The sequence below is a fragment of the Tetranychus urticae genome, chromosome 2, assembly GCF_039701765.1.
Source record: "Tetranychus urticae isolate SD_2017Ah chromosome 2, NJAU_TeUrti_SD_1.0, whole genome shotgun sequence".
Classification (NCBI taxonomy): domain Eukaryota; kingdom Metazoa; phylum Arthropoda; class Arachnida; order Trombidiformes; family Tetranychidae; genus Tetranychus; species Tetranychus urticae.
This window is the reverse complement of record NC_142959.1, coordinates 7893279-7913148: the sequence shown is the minus strand read 5'-3', so window position 1 is coordinate 7913148 and position 19870 is coordinate 7893279. Positions and strand designations below refer to the sequence as shown.

General features: G+C 30.0%; 2 protein-coding genes and 1 long non-coding RNA gene across 4 annotated transcripts; 2 read left to right on the top strand and 1 right to left on the bottom strand.

The window, feature by feature from the left end:
- Positions 1–1149: 1149 nt before the first annotated feature.
- On the top strand, positions 1150–17789 carry LOC107367897 (uncharacterized). 2 transcript variants are annotated; one of them, XM_025162024.2, is made up of 4 exons: positions 1150–2121; positions 2404–3409; positions 16281–16792; positions 16893–17789. In XM_025162024.2, the coding sequence occupies exons 1-4, from the start codon at positions 1294–1296 to the stop codon at positions 17787–17789; spliced, it is 3243 nt and encodes a 1080-aa protein (XP_025017792.1). In that variant the 5' UTR covers positions 1150–1293. The 2 variants fall into 2 exon arrangements, with proteins under 2 accessions (XP_025017792.1, XP_025017790.1); XM_025162022.2 differs by having other exon boundaries at positions 16281–16801.
- LOC112539466 (uncharacterized) lies at positions 16066–17736 on the bottom strand. The gene is made up of 4 exons (XR_016198331.1): positions 17599–17736; positions 16824–17502; positions 16571–16705; positions 16066–16352 (listed from the first exon to the last, which is right to left on the bottom strand). It is a non-coding gene; the product is annotated as an uncharacterized LOC112539466 (long non-coding RNA).
- Positions 17790–18935: 1146 nt separating the features above from the next.
- LOC107367955 (U6 snRNA-associated Sm-like protein LSm8) lies at positions 18936–19844 on the top strand. The gene is made up of 4 exons (XM_015935727.3): positions 18936–19080; positions 19208–19248; positions 19333–19460; positions 19559–19844. The coding sequence occupies exons 1-4, from the start codon at positions 19050–19052 to the stop codon at positions 19647–19649; spliced, it is 291 nt and encodes a 96-aa protein (XP_015791213.1). The 5' UTR covers positions 18936–19049; the 3' UTR covers positions 19650–19844.
- The last annotated feature ends 26 nt before the right edge of the window (positions 19845–19870 follow it).

Genomic DNA, 19870 nt, shown 5'->3' with positions numbered 1-19870 from the left:
GATTTGGAATAATAGTTTTGTTTCTGTGGAAAGATTGATTCCAATTGCAAGATTGAATCAATTAATATGAGTATTCCTAAGATGAGGTGAAAATAGAGAATAGAGAAAGTGAGAAAGAAAAGAAAGATAATCTCACCTTTTCAGTTTGATTGTTGATGAAAGTTGAATCACTTTACTAATCACGCAACCGTGAACAATAATATTGGGCACAGTAACAGTTTCAACAGCAGAGGGCAGACTCTTTTAGATAAACTCATATAATTCTGTCTTTCTCATTTCTCTTTCTTTCCTTCTTTCTCTATCTTCACATCTCCCTTGAAATGCTTAGATAATACTGAGTGAGTGAGAAATAAAGGAAAAAAAGAAAGGAGAATTAAAGTTACAAGTGAGTCTGGGAGTGAAAACGAGTAAAGTTTAATGTTGATATTGAGTTTAGCGAGATGTCAAATATATATATAGAAATCTCTGTATACTTGTTTGTAAGAATGTTACTTCTCTCTCCTTCATCTTTCTCATCATTTTGCTCATCTTTTTTCGCATCTCTCACACACATTTAGTCTTCCTTTAGTCTCCATCATCTCTTTCATCTTGACACAGCCAAAGAACAATGAGAACATTGAAAAGTTTCTCTTCTTCTTTTTTTTATTTGTTATAACCTTTTTTAAACATGATCAATTGAAGTAAAGGAAGATTGAGAGAAAAAGTGAAAAGACAGAATGTTGAGTTTTTTTTCTGTTCACCCAGAAAAAAATGAGCAGAGAAACTGATAGATGAGTAAAACTAAAGAGAAGATGATAAGATAGAGAAAAGAGAAAGTGATTATTATAAGAGATTGAATGAAGAAGAAGATGAAAAGAGAAATAAAAACGATAATATATATAAATATATCAATCCTTTTTCACCTCACATTTACTCTGTTAACATCAAAATAACTTTACTCTCCATCTTGTTGTATATTGTTTCTGATCATTCCCATGGATTACCTTGGATTCACATTCATCCCGAGTCATCCATATCATCGTTTAAGGAATGATAATCATTTCATCAATTATTCTTTCCCATCTTAATTGTCCAATTCAACAATCATATTTACCCTGAGCAACATCAACCAAACATCATCTCGAGTTGATAAAAATCAACTCCATTTTCAGCTATAATTGATTGCCACAACATTTTTCGCCAACAACAACCTTTTCCAAGTCCATCATTTTATCATCTTTCCTGTTATTTATTTACCTATTTTTTGCCTCTCGTTCTCTGGTGAATGTCCATCTATTATTGATGTGAATTTAGATGCAGGATAAAATCAACTCTTTGAATATTCTTAAACAAACCTTGACCGGTGTTGGTTACAATTCAAGTAATTCAATTAAATTGTTCAATGGAACGGATAACAATCAATCAATAACTGCATCAACCTCAAAATGTAATCTTATTAACAACAGTGTTAATGATTCAGGTGATGATGAGAATGGAAATATTATGATGAATAAACCAAGTGATCATAATAATAGTAATGCTGATAATTGTTCACCTTTAACTGCCTCTTGGCATCAACATGTTTACTCTAAACCACCGCGAAAACCGACACCATTTTTAATTGCCAACATTCTGGGTCTAACCAATTGTGATAAAGATTATAATAGTTCAACAGTTGAAAACAAAAATTGCAAAAAGGATAAAAAACGGAATAATTCAAATGATAAAGTTGATTCAAATTGTGGAAATAATATCAATAATATGGATAAAATTGGTACATTGAGTACAACTAAAGGATTTACTAAGCCAACAACAGGTAAAAATAAAAGCAAATCGGCTAAAAATGGTGAAAATAAATGTTTAAAGTCAACATCTAAATTGTCATCAAGTAAAACCAGTTGTGATAATTCCAACAATTCAAATATCAATTTGATGAGTGCGACAACAACCGCAGCCAACAGCAACAGTGTTAGTAAAAAATTAAGTGAAACAAACAATTCAACATCAAGTAAATTCAATTCCCTGATAAAAAGTAAATTGGATGTGAATAGCAACAATAATAATAGTAATAATAATATCAAATCAATTGATCCATATTGTCTAGTATCTCATCTGAATTTCATGGATAGTAAACTTTCAAAGGTAAGTTTGTCTAAAATTGACAATTGTTTCAAACTATTATTGCATGTAAAAGTCACGTAAATTAACAATCAGAATCAATAAGAAACTTGAATAAGTGAAATAATAACTGTTCACCAAATGGACATTAAAAGTTTCCCATTGAATAGATTTAAGGTTTATATTGATAAAAGCTTGAAACAAATGTCAAATTTAAACTTATCAAGAAAAAGCAGTTCAAAAATGATTCAAAATCTCATAAAAAATCGATCAAAATATTAATAATATTTTCTTTCTTCCTTCAAGAAAACTCCAAAAAACAAGTCAAGTAAATCAGATGATAAACCAAAGAAAGGCCGGACTAAAGCAACGCCAACACCAAAAGGAGCAACACCAACACCTCAGGAAAACGCAAAAAATGTCAAAGAAAAGAGCAAAAAGACCTTTGTCCCACCAGCGACGACAAAACTGGCCTCTTTAGCCTCGCTTTTGCCACCGCCACCTCCACCATTGCCTGTACCCTTGCCGCCACTTTCAGTCGTTTCTTCATCCAACCACGCATCCGAGTTTAAAGTACCTTTGGATCAATCTTTAGCAACTCCTGATCAACCTTTAAACCTTTCGTGTGGCTCACTGAATGATTGTCGTCGTAAAAGTTCATCAGGAAAACAGTTGAACTCAAAAGCAGGCTCCAGTGAAATGTTGGAAGGTTATCAATCATCAGCTCTTGATTTATCTAAATGTCGTTCTTCACCAACAACTGGATCAAACTTGACTACAGTCTCACCAACAACGTTAGCCTCAACATCATCATCATCCCTTTCATCATTATCTTCTTCATCACCAACCTCTTCCTCCTCATTTTCACCTTCACCCTCATCATTACATCTAAAATCATCATCATCATCATCACTGCCATTGTCCAAACCATTGTCTTCATCAACATTATCAGGCTCACTTGAGTCAACCACTTTCAATCAAAATAATGATCCAATCTTAAAGGTTAATTCAAAATCATCTCCTAACAGAACAAATCGTATCTCACCCTTATCATCATTATCGTCATCAGTTAATCATCTTACTGTCAATTCATCTTCCAATCCACCGGCAACAGTAAAACTGAATACCAAAGTTACCTCTTCTTCCTCTTCCTCCTCATCTTCATTAACTTCAATCGATTCCCTAAAGTTAACTGTTAAACCTGCAATTGCTTTATCAAAACGACCAGTCAACAATCTCGACACCAACATATTAGATTTTTCATCCCTTCAACATCTAACCAAATCAAATTCAACCTCTGACTATCTCAAAGGTAAGACCTTTAATTTGATTGTTAAACATCAATGATGAATAGGAAACAATACAAAGAAAAAGCAGCAAAAAAAGAGTTGAAACAAAACCTGTCAAGTTGACATAAAAATGCATAATTTTCTTATCAAATAATGTTTTACAATAAAAAGTATAAAAGAGTAGAGAAGCAAAGTTATTATAATTGAACCGTTTCCCTATTTAACTCATTATTTTTAATGCACACACACACAAATGTTTATCATGATATTAACATTTGGCTCGGTTTGCTCAATTTTAAAATAAAAGCCCAACTTTTCAAATCAATACACTTGATTATATGAAGCAAAGAGTTGCTTTTTTGCATCAGGTTAAACCTGGGAGTTGAAAAGTTGAGCGTTAAAATGATATTAAACAAAAGGAAACACAAAAAAGTGAAGTTATAAATTTGTTGCTATTCAATGTATTATATAATGTACAAAAGTTATCAAATTTGAACAACAGATTGACTCAGAAACAAAAGTGAATAAAGATTCAGTAGACAGAGAGACAGAGGGAAAAAAAGATACCAGAATCTGGTTCCTTTTCTGGTTATGCTGTTTTTTTCTGGCAAAATATTAAGGAGAAGAAAACTAAACAGCATAAAAAAATGATTGGCATAAAGAAATGGTTACAGTGAGGAAGATGAAAAAAGAAGACGAAAAGCAAGAGAAAGTAAAGGAAGATGAAAAGATGAAGAAAAGTTATTACATTTTTACTGTGCAAAGTAAAAAGTGAAATAAAATTTAACACTTACAGGAGAAAGAATTGAATTGTGAATTGAGTTTAAATTCAGAATAATATTCATTCTGTCAGATGAAAAGTGTGTCTTCTAAAAAGGAGAAAAGGAAGAAGATGAAGAGGATGAAAAGGAAGATAAATAGTGAAAATGAAAAGCTTTTTTTGCCTCGTTTTGTTGCCTACTGAAAAGCAATACAAAACAAAAAGAGAAACAAAATGGTTTCAGTTTAACTTGAAATAAATGATATGATTGATTTGAGACTAAGCAAGCAACAATAACATTATCTCAACTTTTGTATTCAATTCTGATTATTGAGAATTGTTTCTTTTCCTTTCCCTGAGCATTTACCTGAACATTTTTTGTTCAAAGCAACATCAATATGTATGTAAATGACTGAGAGTCAATTTTTATTGATTTCAAGTAAAAGTTGAAGAGAGCAAAATTATCATCCGAATTGTTATCATTATAAACATTATTAATTCATAAAATTGGTGCAAACTGAGAAACCAGGGAATGACAAAAACTAGACTCATGAGGAAAATAAACGAATCCCTTTCATTTTTATGGTTCCCTGATTTACTCGACTTACACAAACTGATAAAGTAGAATGTAAATGCTTAGGTGAGATTGAAACAGAAGGAGAAAATTCTGAAGATAAATTTTCTTTTCCAAGTTTCACACAAATTTACGGATAATAATGATTCTGAGTCTTCCAACATTCAACTCATGATGGTGATGAAAATGCTAAGGTTAAGTCTAACATTTATTGTTATTCATTTTTAGTGTGTCTGTCAATTGAATGGAAATAATTTTCACTCCCAATTTTTCATTTTTTTTTTGTTTCCATCTCTTAACTTCTTAAACAATCTTGAAACTTGTTTTCAACTTGAAATGGAAATGAAATCTTCTATTCATCATGAACATCACCATTCTCATCATCTTTAAATGTACTCTTTTTCAACTCCAATTTGATCTCTTTTTTGCCTGTAACTCTTTCCATTCACTCTTTGAATATACTTTTCCCATTTTTATAATTTTTTCAATTCCTATCATCATTATCATTTCACCTTTCTACTTTTTACTCTCTCCTCTTTACCCTTTTCACTGTCTTTTTTCACCTTCATTCATCTGTAATTCAAGACTTTATTCCAGTTATTATTTCATTTTAATCTTTTTTTCATTTCTTTTTCCTTCTTCTTCCATTCAATTCCATTATCTCTCTCACTCAATAAGGTTAAAAAATATAATTCATTTTCTGATTGTTTCATTTCAACTCAAGTTCAACTCTTCATTCCTCCAAGCATTCCATCATTTTTGCAATTGATAAAAACTCATCACAATAACTGCTAATTCATCAAATTCATAATTATAACCAACTTCCAGTTCAAAAAGATTAACTTAAAAAACTCAAAATAATTCATCAATGATAATATCAACAGAATCAAACTGAATAAATTACTGAAACAAGTTGAAAATGATAAAAATCCCTTTTCACTCCCAGCTCACTCCAAGACAATTTCATCTCAAAAACGATAAAAAAACATTCCCTTGATGAGATTCAATTTATTGCAAATGATAAAATCTCAATCTGATTGTAACAAAACTTGAAATTCTAGATTTCCTTAAATCTACTCATCATATTAAACTTTGCAAATTATCAGATTCTCAATCTCAATATAAAATTTGAAATTTGCAGTGAAAATGAATCGATTGAAAGGTTCATCAATTGAATAATAATGATAAAGTAACTCCTATTTCCGTTGCCATTTGATTGAGTTACATTTATAATTTGGTTGAGTCGCTCATCACTTAACAATGTAAACTCTTGATTCTGCTTTTTTTCAGTTTCTCTATTAATGATTAACTTCTCCCGCCTCTTATTTTTCATCTCCTTTTATTCCTTCTGCTTGGTTTATCATCTTCGCCATCATCTTGATCCATTTTCTGCTTCATCTTCCTTTCCCTTCCCATTTTGCTTGTAAAGCAAGGAATCACTTAACTGTCAACCCAAGTAAAGATAAATTCCCGTTTGGGGATTCAATTGAGTGGCTAAATCATTCAATGTTTTCAGTGATAGATCAAACAAATTTCAGTGTAAACTCATGATATATAAACTCACTGAAACTTGTTCAGTAAAACAAGCAACACATTATTATTATCGCTTGCATTCATGCTAATTATTATGTACAAATGATGCAAATTGATAATTTTTGTTTGTTAAATTACCGTTTTTATTATTCAACAGAAACTGAACAATCGGTTTAAACACACAACACACACATTCACTTAAAATAGTTAATTGATTCAAAGAGAAATAATTATTTCTATTAATAACTAACATTAAATAATGACCAAAGCCTAATAGCAATCCATTAATTCATGAATCCATTTCATGGGTTAATCCAATATTTGAAAATCAAAGTCAACCTCAACTTATTATCATTAACATTAATATCATTATTAACATCGTTCCTAATATCATTACTTTTATCATTAATTAATATTTTAATTTTTCTCCCTTTATTTTAACCATTAATTAAAATTCAATAATGAAACATGATTAAATATAACATTTCACTTTTGATGAGTTGAAATGGTGAAAAATATTGTGCAAAAAAGTGAATCATTCAGGAAATTGAACAACTGAAACTGGACAAAATGATAAAGGATACAAAAATGTGACAAACTTGAAATGAATGCTTTTCATTTTACCTTCATTTTTACATTAAAATGTATTATTTTTAGATACAATTGATTGATGAAATGATTTAATGGAAGTGGAAAAAGTTGAAAGATTTTGGGTAAAAATAAAGAAATGTTAATTGAATGTGATTTTAATAGAAACAATCATTTAGATTCACTCATTTTCCTTCAATATTTCTTCAGGTTTTATCTTGAAACTGATATTTTCCAAGTTCATTGAAACATGATGATTCTAAGTCTCTGTTGATTGTAGTCATCATTGAAAAAAGGATTCGTTTAATGATAAACTAATGTTTACTTTTGATACTTGACATTTTATAATTTACTCAGTTTACTGTTTTATATTGTTGCAATTGAAACAAACTATCAAAAGATTGATTAAATATTCACAAGATTTTACCTTTTTTTATATCTTCTATTTTTACACCTTTAATAATTCACATTGAATAATTACATTGAGAATCCCTTGATTGTGTGATTGAAGGCTTAACCAGAAACTTAAATTATATGCATTATCCCAATGTTACGATAATAATAATGATAAAGGTTACAAGTTAATCGATAAAAGAAGGAGGGAAAAGAGAGAAAAGGTAAAGATGATGATGATGAAGATTAAGGAAACGAACGGAAAGGAAAAACGATATCTTCAGATGATGAGGAGCAGAAAGAAGAAGAAGATAAATTGAAAGCAAAGAAGATGACGTTTTCACTATTAACAGACAACTAAATGACAATTCCTATTGTTGATCTACTTTGTGAACAATTCTGGCCAATTCTCGTTACTTTTGTTTGTTGCTATCTTTTTTTTACTTGTAATATTAACAAGAAACTGGTACTTTCAGTATATTATCATTCAATAGGATAACTTGTCATCATTCACAATCTTCATTTACCTTTCACTCTTGTCTCGCTGTTTTTCCTCCTTCTCTTGATAAAACAAGAATCTTTCATCTTAACCCGATTTCACCAAATAATAACTCTTTTACACAATCCAATTACAGCTCAAGCTCAAGTTTAAATATAAACATTGATTATCATTCAAATCAGTTGGCACTTTGAAAAAGTCTTAATCAACTTGAAATAACACAAAATTTTCAATTTTTCATTTTCAATAGAAAATCATTTTTATCAAGAAAATTTCTTGGAGTTTTAATAACAGTTGAATCTTCAGCTAAAGCCTGACTTTGGAGTTGAAAAAGTTAAATATTGAAAAATTTCTTTCTTTTTATTTTTTGGGAAAAAATATTTGTTTTTTATAAACATTTTATTGTGAATATTGTACTGATTGAAATGATCAGTTTTTTATGTTTTTTCACTCAAGTGATAAACGAATTTAAATTAATAAATATTAATGTATCACAATTAATGTCATCTGGCAACCAAAATTGAACCTGATTATGTTTGTTCACTTTAATCTGTTAATCTTTCAATTTTATTCAGATTCTCTCATTCAAATTAAATGGCTTCTCCAATTACTTTTGTCCTCCCATTTGACTTTTGCTCATTATCATTGAAATTATCATCTCCTCACCAAGATAAACTCTCTCTTTTCATCGACTCTGCCTCTTCTCTTCCTCATCTTCTTGCCCTTTCCCTGATTTCCTCAATAACATCCAATTTAAAGCAATTGGTCAAGCGGAAAATAGCGTAGGCTAGTTGATCTAAAAAAGGCAGTAAAAGTAAGAAGATGATGAAAATGAAAAGATAGTTTAACAGAATCGCGATGATAAAGGAAAAGTTAAAAGTTACTTTTTTTTCTTCCTGCTATTGCATTTGCTGATCAACAGTGCAACAATAAATGAAATCAGTTAGTGATGCTGACAAAGAGTGAAGAAGCAAAAAAAAGCTCAACATGATCATCATTTTCATCATCTTCATTATTCTCATCTTTATCATTTCTCTTCTGTCTATCGATATCAACTTTTCTCTCTACTTCTCTCTCTACCAGATATACAAAGTAAACACGATTGTCTGTTACATCTTCACAACCATAAAATGACATTTCCCTTTATATATTTCATATGCACTCTATTTAAGTACCTTTCATCCTTTTTCCTCTTGATAACTTTTTCTCCATCTTCCATCATCTTTTCATCTCTAGTCTTCACCCATTGCCTTCCCTTTCCACCTCCCAGTCCTAATCATCAACTTTCCCCTTCTAAACATGGGCAAGATTATACTTTATTCATTTAGCTAACAACTCATCTCTAAATGTATTAATATTATTCAATGATTTGAAGGCTTTCAATATTATATTAGATTACATTTCCATTGATTATTATTGTATCGATTATAACTAAAGATTGTCTTTCACAGTAACTATTATTGCTCTTAATATCATCTTCCGAGAGGGAAAAAAGAGAAAGAGAGAAAAAAGAAAGAGAAGAAAAGTTGAAATATAAATATTTCCAAGAGTCAATGATAATCCCAAAGCAAAACTCCCAGTTGATCAAACCTCCCTGTCAATGGTTAATAAGTGTGGTTGCGCTTTACTTTTGATAACGTTTTTCAATAAATAATAAGTTATTTCATCTTTTCAGTTAATTGCATTCCAAGTTTAAGCTTTCTCATCACTTTTTTTGGTTCAACAAAAAAAGCAACTTTTCCTTCTTCTCAACAGAAAGTCAACAGCAGATAAAATCCATCAAAAACTCCCGTTATACCCTTAGGCTCTCCAGGGATTTACCTATCTTTGTATCAACATTTCATAATACTGTCCACACACATTGCAACTTTCATCTTCATCTTTTATCCTCTTGTTTCCCCATTTATCACATTTTTTATACTTTAATGTTGATCTTTTTCTTGTGCCAATCAGTTTTTTTCGTTGAACCATTTTCACTTCATTTTGATTAATTGATTAGCTTTAACCATTTGGTCAACTTGCTTGGGAAATGGACAAATTTGAAAGGCGCTTTTCCTTTGTTGCAATGTTTGGTCAACACTGAAATGAAATTCAATTGCCTGCAAGGCTTTCAATCTTGATTATTCATTTTTGACCATTTCTTCTTCTTCTTCATCTTGTCCATCCAATTTGTAACTCTACTCAATTTGATTCTCTCTCTTCCCTGAAGATTAAAGTTAATTGTAATTTGCAATTTTCCTCTTGCAAATTAGAGGCAAAAGTTTACTAAAAATCATTGAATTAACAGCAATTTTGCAACTTTTCATTTGAAACATTTTATTGGGAATCTTTTTTTCCTCTTTCATTTCATTCATTTTCACTTGAAATTTACATTTCAAAGTATTTTTTTTTATTCATAATAACATTCATAATCATATTCAACAAAAAAGGCGAGATGATAATGAGCCTGGTAAATGAGAGAAGATATAAATTCATTTTATTGTTATTATCATAACTTCTCATGAGAATTGGTTACAAAAAATGGAAACGATAATCAGTTTAAATTGAAAACTTTTATGCTTATATTGAAACTAGAAAATGATTCAATAGATTTTGGATTGGAAACCATGATTAATGGCAAACTGGTTAATCATTTTAAAATTAAAGTTCAACTCAATTAACTGAATTTTGCAAATTGTTTGCTTAACCATAATTTGAACAAAAAACTCAATTACACTTGATATTTGTTGTTGAACCCAAAATTAACTTGCAATGTTGTTAAATTGTTCATGATTGGAAATGAAAATCTTTGCTCAATTGGTGAATGGAAAATGAAATTATCATGAAAACTAAAAACATTAATCAAATTACTATTTAAAGGTTGAACAAGAGCAAAAAAACACTTGAACTGAATGTGATATTGAATTGAATAAATATGATTTCACTTGAATTGCTTTCCTTCAGATTGAGAAAAGGCTGGAAAAGAGGAAAAACGAAAAGAAGAAAAAAGGAAAAGATAAAAGTTCTGGATTCTGATTTTTACATGTCAGTGAACAACAATGAGCAAGTTAATTCCCTATCAGTTAAACAATAAGAACTATTTCATCAACTATTTTGGAAAGTTGAATGTTATCCAATTCTCAGAATTAAACCTTTTACCAAAAGGGAAAAAGGTTTATACAAAATGCACAGAAAAGATTGAGAAGTTACAATAAATATAAAAATACTCTTGGGATGTTGAATGATATAAATAATGTATAAAAAGAGTTGAGATTTAGTTTCAATTTTCATGGGAAAAGTTATTCTTTCATGTAGTTCTAGAGTATAATTATTGACTAACAATTTTCAAACTCGCCAACTCGGATAATCATTTTGATCAAACTGTTGCTCAAGCTCAATTATCAATGTTCAATGTAAATCTGTTCATTTATTGATTAATTCATTTCACTTTCAGAACATTGAACAACTTTTGTGACTCATTTTTACAGCTTAACAATTTTACTCCAGGCAAAAGTTCATCACTTCATTTTAAAATGTTAAACTGGAATATATTAATATATTAATTTTACTGTTTTTCAGCAAATTTTTTTCTCTTCTCTTCTCTTCAACATTTTCAATCATTTTCAAGAGTTGCGTATAATTAACTGGAAAAACCTTTAAATTTTGATAAATGTTACAATGAAGTTACAATTTAGAGAGTAAATTAACAAAAATCAATATTTATTCTGAATTTAGTTTCAATGGTAAAGGTTGAAAAGCAAACAGTAAATATGATTAAATGGAAATGATAATTTAAATAATGTAATTCGGAAATTGTCAGAGTCTGTCAATTGTAAGGAATTAACATTTTCAAGTCTTTTTTCTTGCTTCCAATTCCCATTCAACCTTCAATTCAACTATTAAATTGCTTTGTTCCTTCTCCTATTATCATCATTGCTATTAGTGAATCTACTTAGCGTGAGTTGAAAGCAACAACAACAGCAGCAGCAAAAAAAAAATCTTGAGGCGAAAGTGAAAAAGATCAGAAGGAAAGGAAAAATCGGAAAAAGTAGAAAAAAAGAGATGAAACATTTCCATTGAATATCAACTGTGATATAACATGACAAAGTACAAGTAATACAGACCATAAGAATATTGAATGATTACAACAATGACTGACAAAGATGATGATCAAGATGAGGGAATAAATGATTATGATGATAATGAGAACTCACAACTTTACCAACATCTTTTTCCTTCTTTGCGTTTTTCCTTCCCTGTTCACTTTACTCATAATTTTGCTCATCCTTTTCTTCACATTATCATCATTTCCATCATTCACTCATTTTTTGCTCCTTTGCCTTCTCGCATCTAATTAAATTGCTATAATCAAAAGGTTATTCAGTTATTGCTCAGTGTGACTCTTGTTGTGTGCTTTAATCCTTTTTCATGTCTTTCAAGCATTTTTTGTTCAGCTTCGCTTTCACTCTTTCAACATTATTATCTTCATCTTGATCAGTTGTCACATGGAATCACATCAGTAATCATCTAATTTGATGATGATTAAGTAGAGAAAATATTCTTCATTAACAATTCACTTTGATTAAACATTAGATGATGCATTGTTTCATGATCATCTAACAGTGGTTTCAGCTAATAACATCAACCAAAACTCGAGAAATTGTTAGCAATTATTTCATCTGAAATTGACTTCAATTTAATGTTTCAATTCAACTTAGGAATTGCAATTTTTTCTCTCAAATTCAGCTTTTCATCTTTTCCTTTTGATTCTTTAGACTCTTTGAATTGAGTCAAAATGATTAATTTATTATTCAATTTAGATTGAATTGGAGAGAAAATCTTGTGATTGGAAAAAGATTTACTTGAAGTGAATTGAATGATTGAGGATTGATTGTAAACTTTGTATAATAGTGTTCAATGATTTGGTGAGTAATCGGAAAGTAATAAAAGTAACTTGAAAATGATGTTGATTAATCTTGAAATAGTAATGATTAAGACTGACGAAACTTTATTCTCATCTGATTTGATGGAATGGAAAAGCTGATTAAATGTAAATGAAAGTTATATTCACCTTAATCATTTACATAATCATCATCATCATCATCATTCTCATCTCTTCATTTACTGCCTAATCAGGCCAGTTCAATCAATGGTAATAACAATTGAAATGAAGACACAAAAAGGAATCATTGTCATCATCTTATCATGAAAGCTAAACATTTTTTTCTTCTTCTTCATTTTCCCTGTTATTCCACCAAGATAATCTTGCTTTTATGATGAGAAAAGATGACAATCAAAAGAGGATTATATTCTTTGATGGTTCAATCTGATTGTAAATAACATTTTGTCTTTCAACTGAAAAAAGCTAAATCAATACTAAAATTGATTCTCAACAATTCTCGTCAGATTTATTTGTATTAACGCATTTAACAGGGAAAAGAAGCACAAAGAGTTTTCATCAAAATGCAAAATGATCAATCAAAGCTTAACTACAATTTACATAATAAATCATTTAGATCATTCACATGTTCAGATATAAACATTGAATGTTCAACTGATTGTACACTTAATAATCATTTATCCATATAAAAATATTTCCAACCAGAAAAGATGAAGAGACACCAAAAAAAACAATGAAATCAAGAACAAAATAACTAATAAGGAATGATGATTCTGTTGATGCAAAACAAACGAAAAGGCTAATATCATAATGTTTACCTTGATCGTAAGCTTACGATTATACCTTTGTATGATTATTACCTTAAGGGCATTGTAGATGGATTTGTTGAGTTAACATTGGAAATGGAAAAGTAAAGTTGAAATGAACATTAATAGCAATTGGAAACAGAAAATTGTCACAAGATTCCATGATTGTCATGATAAAGAGCTAAACACTTTCAGTCAACAAGAAAAATATTGAAATATCAAATGCTATGTCAGCATCTAAAGTCAATGTAATTTCAGCAAAACCCAAGACTTTTCCTTCTCAAGAGTTTCTTGGCTCATCGATTATATCATGTTATTATTATTTTATCTTGTTTAATGAGAAACTTAATATTGAATCAGAAATAATTAACCTTTAAAAGTGTAAAATTTAAGATCATTTCAAGTATTTTCCCAAAATGGAAATGAATTGTAATTTGAAAATTGATTGATATTTGCTCGTAAAAATCAATATTTTTTGAGCTATAAAAATTTTCTTCTCATAAGGTTGAGCAAATGGTTCAACTTTCAATTTATACTTTAAACTACTCGATACTTTTGCACGTACAAGGAATGATACATTCAGGGAAAATGAGATTTGCATGGAAAAATATTTTCTCTTGACTTTTTACTTTTTATCATTGGGAAAATGCAATAACTGTAAATCACATTTTTCTCGTCGTTTTTTTTTCACGGTAAAACATAAATACAAACAAGTTTTACTTGTGATTCTGAGACAATATTGAAATGTTGTTTGTTTTACAGATAATATTTACTTTGACTTTCATCAACATTTAAATGTTGAATGGTTCATTAATTTGTTGTCTTTTGTTGAACATTATTGTCTCTTCGTTTTCCATTACAAGTTTATCTGTGAACTGAAAAGTTTCAGATAATTTTCATTGCATTTCAAATAATTTAATTTCACTCTTGTTTCAGGTGAAACCTGAATAAAATGTCTCAAGGGTAGAAAGTGAACATTTAATTTCTTCAATGATATCAAACAAAGTAAAGTGTTTAAATGATATTTGCTTTTTCATCATCAGATAATAGTGATTATAAATGAACTCCAGTTTTTGCAGGAAAAAGTTGAACTCGAAAAGTATCTCTTTTTTGCCTTTTACATCAAAGTGAATATTGAAATGACAAGCGAACAAAAAAATGTTATAAATGAAAGAAAAAAAGAAATTCTTTTGCTTATTTTCACATGAAATGGTGAAACAAGAAATTTCTTTTCAACTCATTCAATGAAACTTTTTTTGTTGTTCAGTAAAGTTGATGTATTAAGGTTTGATTTGTTGAGAAGAGGAACATTTTTAAGGCAAAAATAAGGTTCAAAGTGTTTCCAATTTTGAAAGGAAATGTTTTTGTTATCATTTCAAGGGAAATAATGAAATATTGAAATTTTTGATTCTCATGTTTGACAAGTTAAACTGTTTCCTCTCAAATATCAATTCCAAGTTCAGATTATGAGCAATAACATGGAAAGGAGTGAAATCTATTTTCCATTTTTATCTGTCTTCTTCAAGGTAAAAAGGCTTTCAAGTTAAGTCTTTCCTTTGTTCAAGAATAAAAAGTAATTCAAAAGTAAACCCAAATCTTGACGAAACGATGTTCAGGAAACTCGTTTAAAATTATCAAAAAGGGACAAAAAGTTCTACTTCAACAGCTTTCGAGTTTCGACAAAAGGTCAGAAAAGTCATCGATTCTCCTGAAATTATAAACTAAAGAGATTGCAAGTTATTTCATTTCTGAATCGAGTTATAAAAATGCTTGCATTTACTGTTTTTCAATTTTGTCAGTCTTTTTTATTTTAAATTAATGTAACTCAAACAGAAACATTTAAAGAAATCATATTTTATCATTCCATGTTATCTCAAGACTGGGATTGAAATTTTGTAAAATGAAAAACTTGAATCAGTGTTAATTTATCATAATTTGATCATGAAGAGTTTTCAACTCGATAACATCTTCAAATCTAGACTTGAAAGTTGATCAAATTGCCAGGCCTTTTATGCTTTATGCAGTTAATTTTTTGCGATGAAATTGAATTTTCACTCTTTACAATGGATTCACATTTTGTTTTTAAATTTTCTAGTTTTTTGGGTGTTCAATAAAATCTTTAGCTTTTGGGTTGAAAATTGTTTCATCAATTGATGACAATTTTGTTTCAAAATGAAATCTGGAGGCATTTTGAAACATTTACTTGGGATTATCATGAATACCTTTAAATCTTTATTCACTCTTTACCATTCATCTGTTAATCGTTCAACATTCACTTGAAGCTTGTTCGTGATTATTGTAATTTAATTTATTGTAATCACTCATCAACCTTTATCTCTGTTATTTGAAGATTGAATAAAAATAAAGCTACCTTTTGTTGTCTATCAACTGGCACAGAAAAAGGTAATTTATTATAAAAGCATGAAAAAAGGGCAAAACTTTAAAGAAAAGGTAACATTTCTTGTCTTTAAATTGAACGAAATTAACATTGAGTTTTGTATTGTTTACCAGTATTTATTTACTACCTTATTACACTCAATTGTCATGATTGTCTTATTTTTTCATTTCAATCTTCATCCACTTTTCAAATGAACGCCATTTTCATTGTTAGATTCCCTCAGTTCAATATTGAAGGGAAAAAGGTAAATAACAAGTTTCGACTCTTTTTTTTATTTGTATTGTTACCTTCAAAAGGTTAAGATGAGATAATATTTGCTTTTTTTGTAACATCGAAAAATTGGTTTCAATATTAAAGATGTTTGTTCAAATTGAAATGCTCATAAATGTTTATAAAACAAGTTGCATATCGAGTAACTTTATCACCAAATTGTATCCATTATTAATAAACTGTTGTCTTTTCAGGTGAATCAACCGTGTTTACATATTCATCATCTTCTTCATCGTCCTCGTCTTGTTCATCATCTTCCCTGATTCCTGGTAAAGGAGTGAAAAGAAAAAAAGATTCCTGTAAATCAAAAGCTTCTTCATTATCGAGTTCAGTTAATAATCATGAAACCAATTCATTCCTTGGTGAAGGCCAAAATGATGTAAATAATTTGATCTCTTCGGTAGCCAATGGAACCATATCAATGAGTAAAGATAAATTGTTGGAAAACTCTTTAATATCAAATGACAATAGCAATGATAGTCACCTGTCTAACCATTCAATGGAAAGTGAATTTACTGGACGTTTCAATGAGGATTCAATGGGTGACGCCACATCACCGGGTGATAAAAGTCGCAAGAAAAAGGCACGAACAACCTTCACTGGGCGACAAATCTTCGAGCTGGAAAAACAGTTTGAAATTAAAAAGTATCTCTCTTCGTCTGAAAGAGCTGAAATGGCAAGACGCCTTCAAGTCACTGAGACTCAGGTAAATAAGGTTATTATTCAATTTGACTTACAGATTTCATTTGTTCCGATGAGTTGGTTAGAATTTTCTTATTAATTTCATGTTTTCAACCGTTTTTTAGGTTAAAATTTGGTTCCAAAATCGAAGAACCAAATGGAAGAAACAAGAAGGAATTACCAATGCTCAAGCAGCTGAACATCGAGTTACTGGAGGAGATAAAAATTCAACTTCTGGGGAAAGTCATAAAAAGAAGAGCAAATCGAGTAAAAATGGTTCATCGACCGTTGCCTCGACAGTTATGCAGCAAAGTTCATCAGCTTGTTCCGATACATGTGAGGATGTTGACATGATGGACATGGAGTCAACCAATAATAGCAATAGCAGCTTCATATCAGCAAGTTGTACTAAAATGGGTTCAGAAGATGATGAAAATAAACTCAACTCGGCTCAAAATTTAACTTCTAGAGCAACATTGAAAGCAGATTTTGATTTGAAAAAAGATGGATCCGGGATCAATGAGGAGCAATTAAATAAATTGTCAAATACCATGTTCGATGACACTGATGAGGTTGATTTTGATGATGACGAGGATAGCCTGGCTCCACTTAGAATTGCTGAATCAGAAGACATTTCCGATGAAGAAGGCGATGATGAAGAGACTGGAAAGCCTTCAAACGATAGCAATAGAGACACAATCAGCTGTCGACTCAACGTTTACAATCAAGATGAACCTGAAGAGGAGGAAAAGGATCAAAATAGTGACCACAATGATGAAAATGGTGACCATGAGGAAGATGACACTGATGATAGAAAGGAGAATGACAAACCTGAACTGATGGCGGAATCAAAGGTGGCTGAAAGTAAAGGTTGCACTGAACCTAAATTTGATGACGATAACTTGAACCACCTTCAACAGCAACAATCTAATTTGGTTAAATGTTTAACTAAATTGAACGAGATGCCTTCAACTGAAAACAGGGTTTTAGATAATAAAAATGATGATTATAACTCATCTTGATCAATTTGCTTGACTCGTAATATTAGGGTGTCCGGGTCAATGTGACCGGCTTTTAAATGTGAATATTTTATCGATACCCGAACCAATTCAGCCAATTCTTTCGAAAATCAAATGAATAGAGATTCAGCCTTTTTTTGACACAACTTGAACCCTCGTCGCATTGGTAATTCAAAAGTTATTTGAAAAAAAATCGAAAAATGGCAATTTCGTAAATTTCGAACTTTGTGGCCATATAGCGTCGATACCAATAAAAAATTTTGCACAGTCTTTTCATTTAATTATAGCACTTGGGTTGATTGAAAATCACTTTTCTCAATTTTTCTCCTGATCTCCAAGTTTTCGAGAAATTTTCGATTAAAAAAGTTTCTATCGCGAGCAAATCACAGGGGGGACTCTTGGTTTTTTTAGAAATTTTAAGCCTCAAAAAATTTGATTATTTTCGATTTTTTCCGTTAAATTTGGAATATGAAAACGGACAATTACAAATGACGTGTCAAAAAAAGGCTGAATCTCTATTTATATGATTTTCGAAAAAATTGGCTAAATTGGTTGGGGCATCGATAAAATATTCAAATTCAAAACCCGGTCACATTGACCCGGACACCCTAATAACCAACATGTGAAGCTTGTTTTAGGAGAGATTCATAATAAAAACATTCTGATGTTTCATAATCATTGATGTTTTTATTTGCTTTAACGTAATTATAGTTCACAATCACTTTTAATTATTGTGTTCCACAGTAATAGTTGTAATCATCATTTTTTCCACCATTTTTATCATTATAAATAAACTGTAATACAACAACTTGGATTGAACTAACCACATTGAATTTAATGAGTGACTCAAGTTCATTGTAAGTTTACTATAATCAACACCATCATCATCAATCAAAAAGCGATATTTAATTGTAACATCATATGTTTGACAAGAAAAAAGACAAAATAATTTAAATATATGAAACTAATTATAATTAAAAACTGAATATAATAATAAATCACATTTTAATATTAAAATTGTCTTGTTTTCTTTCAACTTTCCCACTTGTTTGCTACTATTCTTTGACATCCTAGATGGCGCGCAAGGTCTTTGTTGAAAATTTTAAGCGCTCTGTTAGAATAGATTTTGACAAGACTTTAGTTTAATGTTGATCTAATTGTGCGTTTTTTATTAGCGTCCTCATTGATTCTAATTTGTCATATTTCTTTCTTTTGTAGTGTTCAATCTTTATTAATTTGCATAACTGTCTATCTCAACCAAGGATGACCTCAGCATTAGAACCTTATGTTAATCGTAAGTATTACATTTCAATCTTGTTTTTGTTTTCGGAGTCTAGTTGCTGAATCTAATTGCTTTTAACATTTATTTTGTCATCGAATTTTCTCCATTCCTTCATCTATTTTGATGCATTCAATTCTAGATTTTGTAAATGTAATTACTGCCGATGGTAGGAACATTGTGGTAAGTTGATTTTGTTGCTGGCATGAAGTCTATGGAAAATGTATTGAAAAATCAATTTGCTAATTTATTTCTCATTTATTTCAGGGTACTCTTAAAGGCTTCGATCAGACCATTAATATAATTCTTGATGACTCTCATGAACGTGTCTATTCCATGACTCAAGGTGTTGAAATGGTTCCACTTGGTCTGTATATAATTAGAGGTGATAATGTGTAAGTAACAGAACCAGATGATTAATTCAAGTTAAACTCGCGTTTGGTCATTTGATGCATCTTTATTAATCTTAATATTTTCTTCTATCTTTTACAAGTGCTGTCATTGGTGAGATAAGTGACGAAAAAGAGTCTAAACTGGTCTTTTCCACTATTAAAGCCGAACCTATCAATCCAGTGGTACATTGAAGATATCGATAATATGCTATGGAAGCTACACTTTTTAGCTACTATTTTATCTCAAGATAAACGTTAAGTCAATGTTGATATCCATATCCAGTTAGAAATACATTCTCTATACTCCAAGTTGTCGATAAAATTGTTTTATTCATCATAACTGTATCACCGATGGATTAATCTTCAAAATATAAGGTTTTTTTATCATTCTATTGCTTCCCCATTGTTTGGTT

Excerpts from the sequence above, each read along its gene's own strand:
- LOC107367897 (XM_025162022.2), top strand. The coding sequence starts at position 1,294 with ATGCAGGATAAAATCAACTCTTTGAATATTCTTAAACAAACCTTGACC. Across the intron at positions 3,410-16,280 it reads AACCTCTGACTATCTCAAAG|GTGAATCAACCGTGTTTACA; the intron begins GTAAGACCTTTA and ends TTGTCTTTTCAG. Across the intron at positions 16,802-16,892 it reads CTGAGACTCAGGTAAATAAG|GTTAAAATTTGGTTCCAAAA; the intron begins GTTATTATTCAA and ends ACCGTTTTTTAG.
- LOC107367955 (XM_015935727.3), top strand. The coding sequence starts at position 19,050 with ATGACCTCAGCATTAGAACCTTATGTTAATC. Across the intron at positions 19,249-19,332 it reads CCGATGGTAGGAACATTGTG|GGTACTCTTAAAGGCTTCGA; the intron begins GTAAGTTGATTT and ends CATTTATTTCAG. Across the intron at positions 19,461-19,558 it reads ATAATTAGAGGTGATAATGT|TGCTGTCATTGGTGAGATAA; the intron begins GTAAGTAACAGA and ends ATCTTTTACAAG.